The sequence below is a fragment of the Lepidothrix coronata genome, unplaced genomic scaffold, assembly GCF_001604755.1.
Source record: "Lepidothrix coronata isolate B3197 unplaced genomic scaffold, Lepidothrix_coronata-1.0 Scaffold151, whole genome shotgun sequence".
NCBI classification, from domain to species: domain Eukaryota; kingdom Metazoa; phylum Chordata; class Aves; order Passeriformes; family Pipridae; genus Lepidothrix; species Lepidothrix coronata.
This window is the reverse complement of record NW_016690331.1, coordinates 720452-729507: the sequence shown is the minus strand read 5'-3', so window position 1 is coordinate 729507 and position 9056 is coordinate 720452. Positions and strand designations below refer to the sequence as shown.

The following is a 9056-nucleotide window of genomic DNA, read 5'->3' as shown; positions in this document are numbered from 1 at the left end:
AAAGCCACGTGGTGCTTGAAAATCACCAGCCTGAATTGCTGGCTGACACGTAGGACCTAAACTTTACGTAGCTTAATTCCAGCTCATGTCCTGTAGCAAACATTTCCCACTGGCTCGAGTCCTCCAGAGGCACCCACCCAGTTGGAAACACTTTGCCTTGGGCACGTAAATCACCGAATTCTGTGACAGAGATTCCCCCAAAGCTGGGAGCTGGGCAGTGGTGTGGGGTGAATATGGTGCACAGCTGCCCAGGGAAGTGGTGGAGTCACCATCCCTGGAAGTGTTCCAAAATCTTATGGATGTGGCACTTGGGAGGTGGTTTAGTGTTGACCATGGTGGTGCTGGCTTGACAGCTGGACTTGCTGATCTTAGAGGTCTTTTCCAAACTTTTTGATTCTATGATTCTACTGCCACTTTGGTTGCCAAAGGCAGGCTTCCTGTCCTCCTGTACTGCTGCTTAGAAGACCTTTTTACTGTGGTTACGCAGTGATTCCTCAAGAAGGTGATGGAACATCACTGGTGGATTAGAACTGCTAAAAACATCAAAACATAAAAACAACTGCTATCTTTGCCCATAAACTCTGGGGAGGCCTTCAGGAGAAACACAGAACTGTAATTGTGTGCAGTAGTTTTGAAACCAGTTCCAAACTGGCTACAACAGAGTCGTTCATGTCTTTGGGCAGGATAATTCGGACTATTTTTTCTGGAAGCTTTATTCTTGTTGTTTCCCCTCCTGTTTCTTGCCATTTGGTATTTATTCACAGGTGGTTCCTTGCTGCTGCACAGCCTGCTCTTAGCTCTGGTTACATCCCAGCTGGCCCTTGTGGGATGTTACACTAAGAAATGTGTCCCATGTCTCTGTTCCTTGAACTTTATGGACACTTGCATGTGCACGTGCACATCCCCCACCCTGTCACATGTACTTATCCTCTCACAAACCCCTACTTCAGTTGGAGAGGAAATAGTCTACAATCCCCTATGGTAAATATGAGAATATTAGTGATATGGGTCCATATAACTGAATATCTTACTGAATGAGGCTTGAGTTCATCCAGAAATAATCAGCAAGGAAGAAAAATAATGTAACAAATCTTGTTCAAAATACATCACTGAGCACATACAGAAATATCAGATAGTACTGGACAGGCTTTGGATATATCTCATTCATGCTGTAGTTCCATTGCAGAGAAAAAGGGACACCACAATATTTTAATTCAAACAAAACAACCCTAATATGAGAAGGTTGAGAGTTGGATGTAAGACTAAATTGGTTATGAGCAGTTTGCCTCTGGAAAGATGAATATTGGAAACTCCACTAAGATTTCCTCATTTTGCTTTAGGAGTAGACTTTGCCCAAAGTATCTGGAGAATTTTTCATAAGCAATCCTAATCCTAATCCTAATCCTAAAGGCCATGATATAAATTAAGGCTCTGGTACACGTGTAACTTTTATCAATCCTGAATGAATCTTGTGCTGATGTTTAAGTACCGTTTGTTTTTGGTTTGGTTTTGTTTTGTTTTTAAACGTGTCACGAACAGGAATTGGTGAACCTGCTTTTGACTGGCAAAGCTGTGTCCAACGTTTTCAACAACGTGATAGAGCTGGACTCTGGCAATGGGAATATCACGATCTTGAAAGGCATCACCAGCCGCAGTGACATCGGTTTGCTGTCTCTCTTCGAGCACTACGATGTCTGTCAGGTATTTCCTTTCCCTGCCTTTAAGCAAAAAAGAAAACAATTACATTTAAAATTAGGTTGGGGTGAGTAAAGCAGCAAGGCAATGATGGGCTTGGTTCAGTTGTTCTGCTCTGTGCTGGAGGGGTGGTGGTGTTGTGTGAGCAGTAAAAAAAAAATTTTAGAAATTAAAATAGGTGTTAGTGCAGTGGGATTGTTCCCTTTAACATGCTTTGGAAAGTAGTATTTTAATTGTATTCGTCATGAGAATTAAAAGATAGATTAAAAGTTTCAAAGAAGTGACAGCCATTAGTTTACCTCTGGGCAAACTTCTGTAAGGATTTCACTGGTTTTCCATGTACAGTGCTGGGGAGATGGACATCTTTCCTAAAGACATATTCTATCTTAAACAGACAGTCTTGTGTTTGATTCAAGAATATTATTTGAAATTCTCTTGCCTGTGTTGGATGCCAGATAGGATACTTGTAGCAGTCCCATCTGGATTTGCAGTCAGCACCTCTATAAAAATTTGAAAGTGATTGCCAAAGAAATTGTTTGTACTGATACAGTATAAATGTATGACTGAAGAGAAAGCCTGGTTTTAACCTTTTCCCAGCTACATTTTCCTACTACTGACAAATAATAATTTTTGTTGTTTTTAATTAACACAATCATTTACATTATTCATAATATTATAAAAGGCTTGAATTCAGTCAAAAAATTATATCAGTGTATCCAAATCAGATGAATTCAGAACAGAGTGGGCTAAAAATAAGTAAGCATCTGTGTCTAGTTCACGCTTCTTTTTCTTTTCTATAAACAATGTAACATTTAAAACCTCAAAAAATGGTTCTGCTTCACTGTAGCATTTTTTCCATTCTATTGGGAGGAAAATGACTTGGGAGTAGCAAAATGGTAAGTGAGGTCAGTGCAGGTAAGAGCTATTTCTTTCCCACCTGCCCTCTAAAAATAAAGTAAGTTACCCAGGGAATCAGACACCATTTTCCACTTATTCTGCAAATTATATGGTAGAGGGGTTCTGTTTCTACTACTGTGCTCTTGCCTGGGAGCTGGAATCATGAGCAAGGATCTGTTTTTCCATGCCAGTGGCTCTTAATCAGTTACAGAAACTCCAGTAGACGTAGTTTCCTTTTTTTTTTAGAGTCTACACTAGCTGGGCAGCTGCTGCAAATTGTCTTGGTTTTTATTAAGAACATCTGGGAGTTCTCTGCATTTCGGTTCAGATGCAGTGTCTGCTCAGGACTAGAACAAAAGTCACATTCTGGTGGACTTTGGCCTCAAATCGGGGTGTCTCCACTGTGGCTTCAGCAGGAAGGGCCAGATTCTGCTTTCTGTTACAATATTTAGAGCAATTTAGGAAAAATAAATGTCACTGGTAGTTTGCAGGAGTGGAACTGAGAATAGAATTTTCAAACTGACTCTTTTCTTCCTCTCAGTAAGTGGATTCAGCATCCAATTACAGTGTGGCTGTGAGGCTGGGAACTGACACCAGTCATGGAAAAGGACTGTCATTTTTGGTTGGTTTTGTTTTTTGTTTCCAGTAGCAAGAAAATCCTGAGCGTGCTGTATGGTGAATCATAGACATCGGAGTTGGAAAACTCCCTTTAGGTCACATCCAGCCAATCTCCCAGGGGATAATTCCGGATATTTTTATGTCCTGTCATATAGCAGGGTTTCTTTTCAAAATCTGTGTCCCTGAAGTTCCTGTCTCTTTGTTCAGATGGCCATCTTTTAGCTGATTTTCGGGCATCTAACCGTGATCTTACCTTTCTTCTCATACATCTCTACTTTAAAAAATAATTGCAAACACAGATTTGTAGGTGCTTGTGAATTTGGAGATTTTAATATCTACTACACAGCTTGTGTTTGGATACACTAATATTAAATCTGACTCTTCATTCACGTAGTTTCCTCTGATTATAATTTTACTTCTAGTCCAACCTGCCCCCTAAACAATTCCTCCGCATCCGCTGGACATTTGCAGCTGATGTAACAGTTCCTCCCTTTTTCATCAGTGCATCCTGTCCAAAGCTTGTTTTTACTGCTCTGCTCTAGACTTGTTCCAACTTGCCAACACATTTAGGAAGAGATATTCAAGATATTCCAGGCTGGGTGCTGAAAATCCACCTGGAGAAAGATTTCTATACCATTTTATCTCCCTTGTCTAATACGTGGAGTATTTGTGTATAATCCACAATTCCCTTGGCATGGCTTCTGACTTGAAAATACCATGAGGGCATGTGAACTGAATTAGTCCCCCTGTCAAACTTCAACAGTAGCAAATGAAAACAAAATGATCCCTTCCTTTTTCTCCTGGAGAATCCCACTGAGTTCCCAATCCATTAATCTCTTCCAGTGGATCATGCCGAATGTGTTATCTCTGCTGATTAGAAAAATGTGTGCTCCGTGTAATTTGTCTGGAACTGTTAATGTCTGATCATCACTCTCAGCCCTGAAATATCACCACACTCAAAAGAGCTTTTTGCAGTGTAATTACTTGTTGCAAATTGTTTCCCAATGACAGATGGGTCCATTCCACCCATTTCATGTGCAAACGTTTAGTTCCATAGTGAGATTCCCTGTTTTAATGCAAAAAAGCTAAAAGCCCAATTCTGTTACTTTTCAGTAGCCAAGTTACACATTTTTGGATTTTTTTTTTCTTTGTGCTAAGCCCATATTTAAGCAATATTAATTCCACGTGATCTCACACATTTGACTTAGAAGCATAAATTGAGATTTTAGGTTTTCTGGGATTTATTTAGAGCTCCTAAAGCAACAGAAACATTTCCAAAAACTGATCAGTGCGCAGAAAATTGGTGGAGGTTTCCCCTTTTTGCTGAGCTGCAGGACACAGCAGTTCAGTGAAGTCTCAGGGAAGCTGAGTGGTTTCTCAACAGGGACAAGACCTCAGAGAAGGGGATGAGGAACAGGGGTGGGCAGGGCCAATTATAGCAGTCCTGGGTGAGAAGGTCCCTGCATGTGGGTCAGAGCCTTTGGCCTAAATGCCACGTTAAAATTGCAAGTGGAAAGACTTGGAATGATGAAGTTCTTTTTTTCAAAATCTCTCCTGAGGTTAAAAGTAGAAACGGATGGAAACAGATGCTCCTCATCTTTATGGCAGGTCATTTAAGAGACTTACTGTGACAAAGGGAAAAATAATCTGCATTCACAGGTGATAAATTTAAAGGACACCACTATTATCATTATTATTATTATTAATAACATACTAACTTCAATAACGTTAATAACCCATCAATAAATACCACTGTGCTGATTAATATTAATAATGATAATAATATCAATAATATATAGCATTTATCTGTCATTTCCCATTGAAAGATCTGTGCTTTCCAAGAGTGCCAAGTGTCATTACCATTTTACAGAGGGGGGTAACAGATGAATAAAAGTCAAAGTGCTTATCCCAGTAAGTCCCCCAGTAAGCTCGTGGCTGAACTGGGATGAGCACAGGTCTGAATCCCTCATTCTAAAGGCAGTATGGTATTGGCTGATGAATTTGTTCATCCTTCTGAAAAGTGTTTTGAAACCACTTTAGTTAAGTGCTGGTATATGTGAAGTAGTGGAAATACTCAAGGCTAATTGTCTCTTTTGAACCTTCACTCTGATTCTTTGTTTTCACTGATTCTCTCCTGCTTTAACTTGTCCTGCTGTAGTAGTTAAACCTCCTGCCACCTGACCTCCCAAACTGTCCCTGCTCTGATTCCTGACAGTGTCCCAGGCACTCCCTGAGCTGTCAGCATTTTGGGAGACTGTTGCTTTTTAGTTTTTGCTTTATTGAAAACGAAGAGAGGACACTGACAAAGAAGTTATGCTCATTTTCCCTCTTTCTTTTCAAAGAGTAACAGAAATAAACAGAATTTATTCATTAAAATTCCGCAGATGGGAAACATTATCTTTGGTCCTTTTGATGAAACCAGCACACTCTGTGCTGTGACAGGACCTACTTGAATTATTAAATTCAGCACACATGCTCTGTCTTCTGGCACCTCACTGCTTTATTTGCCCTGTGGAACATCCTTCCTATAAACCTTCTTCCCTGGGAAATATGTCTCCTGAACAATCGCTTTTATCCATCAGATGGACTGGATTCAAGCCAGGGGTTGTGGAGGGGGAGGTTTAGAAAGAGGGGTTTAACCACCTCGTTTGAGAAACCAGCAACAAAAATATGCAAGTGCAAAATGGAAACTTGACGGTCGGTTTTAATTTTCCATTTATTTTTCAGGAATTGGGGTGGATATTGTGCCCTGTAGGTGCCTTCAGGAAGGGGTGCTGCTATTTGAGGCATTTGTGACACTGGGGGCAAAATCATGTGATACATTCAAATTTAACTGAAACAAGGCTGGCAAAGCATTAGCCTTTGAAAAAGAGTGTTCTTCATTCCCTGTTTTTACATCTCCCTTTCTAGCCTGGAACTGAAATGTTCTTTAGTGAAGTCCTATTGTCCTCCCAAGTTATGGACAGTTATTTTCCCAGAGGCCAGTCCCTGTGGCTGGGGTATTGGCATCACTTTCTTCTCAACATCCTTCCAAATGAAATAGAATTGCGGAGTTTTTCTTTGAGACAATAAGAATAACAAAGCCCACATGTTCAGAAGAGCTCTGCCTGCTTTGCAAACAGACAAAACAGAAAACGATAAGTCAAATATTTTCCACATGTCTCTCTAGATTATAAATACCTGCATTTGCATGTGGATTTATGCCATCTCACTTCAGGTCCTTTATAGGCTGAGAATGTTTCAGGTCAGAATCCAGCCAACTCCCTTTATCATGGATGAACAGGGCAAATGTCAGAATTTCTGACAATACCCACCTCTTCCTTGCTAAGTTTTACAGACAGCCGAAGCCTAAGGGCCAACCTAAGTTAGAGGGCCTAGAAACAGATGCAGAAGAGTTAAGTGGAGTGAATCTTGACCCGTCCTTGTCATTGCAGTGATGTGACCTAGCACAGTGAACTAGAAACTCCTTCGTGTGCAGCGAGGAAATGGCAAAGTGCTGAAGTTTGAGTGAGGGTCTGAATCTCCCTCGCGATTTATTCACTTGTTGGGACATACCAGAAGAGCAGCAGAGTGGGACAAGGGTAAAGACAAGATCCAGAGACTCTCTGGCACCCTGACATCTATTTTCCTTGCCACATCTGCTGTCTTTTATACTGTGGCAGCATAAGGAAAATTTAGTCATAAGCCAGTGCTTTCCAGGAGTCTTTGGTTTGGGAGTCCTAGGATTGAACACACATCTCTTTCTATTCTTCTTTATTAATGTTGCCCTTTCCCCCCACCCCATTTCATTATCAGAAACATTCCCTTTTCTGCAACAAAAAGGTTCCAAAGCTGCAGAGAATTTATCTAGGGCTCCTAGGTAGTGTTGGTTACTACTTTATAACTCTATGGCTAAAAACTCTTCAATTTCTGTCTGATCTGGCATAGCCATTTCATTGTACATACTCTGAATGTCAGATATTGTGAGCATTAATGTTATTTTTCTTAATCTGATTGAAATCAAGTACCTATCAATGGCAGTAATTTTACCCTCACAGTGTCCCTTAACTATCTGCAAACATAACAGGAATGTAGCTCACCTGGTGTTTCAGTAGTGCTGGTGGAGTAGGTGACCTGCTCACTCAAGGGCTGTTGCAAAGATATCTGGTTTTACACCACTGACACTTCAGTCTTAACACCACTGGAACATTGTTTAATATTAATTCAGTAAAGGTCATTGCAGTTGTGGGGGGAAAACACTGGCAGAACAAACAATAGGGTGTTCCTTGTAACTCTGAAAGCTTTGTGTAATTATCCTTTTGTCTGTCTATCCTACTGGATTCAGTACAACCAACAATTATTCAGTTTGACAAGCACCCAGTGGAATCACTACAGTCTATGATTAGTTTGGAAAATAAGCATCTATAACAGTTGTATTCAGGCAAATGGACATTCTGAATATAACAAACAGAATTACTATAATTTTAATTAGAAAATAAAAAGTAAAGTCCGACAAGCAAGGAGAGGAAATTACATTAAGTGATAAAACTCTCAGCGAAAAATACCATCACATCAGTCATATCCAGTGATGCCCCTTGGTTTTGATGTCATATTCTCTTGTTTGTTCCTCTTAGAATTCACATGGCAAAAGGCAGCCTTGTTCAATGAGCAAGTAAAAGCTGAATGGTGAAGTACCATCCACTCATTCTGGTAGAGATGTTGGAATAATTCTCTAGCGATAAATATTTGTGTGTATATTTAATATTTTTGTACGTGGATTTAATTTCGCCACTGTGAGAATACACACGAAAATCAGACATGGAAAAAGACGGCCCTTAGTGTTGAAAATGAGCCCTTTGAAGGTGCCTGCTTTTGAAAAATTGACATTTTCCAAAGATCAGATTGGTGTCCCTGAAATTTATGAGCATTCTTAAGGGATTTTAAGGGAGGAGAGGATTATGGTTAGTGAAGTCTCTGTAGGAATTGAAAACATGCAGCATGAAAGGACACCTAATTCATTCCCCCCCTTACTTGTTTTTTGCCTGAAGAAGATTAATGAGCTCGTCTGAAAACAAATACTTGAATAGCAATAGGAATAACAGCCATTGAGCCCTTAACAAATAATGTTTCATGGAATAGATGGAAGTCACATATCCCTGATGTGCCTTTGGAAGCCAGAGCCAGCATTACAGGCATAGGGAACACGCTGGAAAGGAGGGCCCGGTTCCCTGTCAGGCACTTGCTGGATGGCACACACACTCTGAGCTTCATGGGTTTCCTGAGGAGTCAGAACACTGGGTGTTCCTGCTTGTTCTTCCCTGTCCTGCTCCAGGGTCCTGTTGTATTCCAGGATCACCAACCAACCTTGCCAGGCAAGTGAGGAAGAGCTCACCCCTCAGCAGTGCTGTTGGTATCCCCTTCCCTCACTGATTAGAGATTAAATCTCCTGAGTGTTCGAGTTCAAAATTTCTGTGAATGAGCATGAAAATCATTTACATGTAATTTCATACAGAATATTCAGAATATTTATAAATATAGTTGAATGAGGGTGTACTTCTGTGTATGAAGGGTCTAGAGAGTAAGTCTGATGAGCAGCAGCTGAGGGAGCTGGGATTATTTAGCCTGGAGAAAAGGAGGCTCAGGGGAGACCTTATCACTCTCTAGGACTCCCTGAAAGGAGGTTGTAGTGATGTGGAAGTCGTCCTTTACTCCCAGGCAACCAGTGACAGGCCAAGAGGAAACGGCCTCAAGCTGTGCCAGGACAGATTCAGGTTGGACATCAGGAGGAATTTCTTCACTGAAAGGGGTAGTTAAGCATTGGAAGGGGCTGCCCAGGGAGGTGGTGGAGTCACCATCCCCAGAGGTGT

At 40.8% G+C, this 9056-nt stretch overlaps 1 protein-coding gene across 2 annotated transcripts in view; it reads left to right on the top strand.

Moving 5' to 3' along the window:
- Nucleotides 1-9056, top strand: part of FAM188B (family with sequence similarity 188 member B) — a 70676-nt gene that overhangs the window by 47163 nt on the left and 14457 nt on the right. For both annotated transcript variants that reach the window (XM_017828693.1, XM_017828692.1), the window contains one exon: nt 1540-1701. In XM_017828693.1, coding sequence (XP_017684182.1) covers nt 1540-1701 — 162 coding nt within the window. The remainder of the gene's footprint in view (nt 1-1539; nt 1702-9056) is intronic.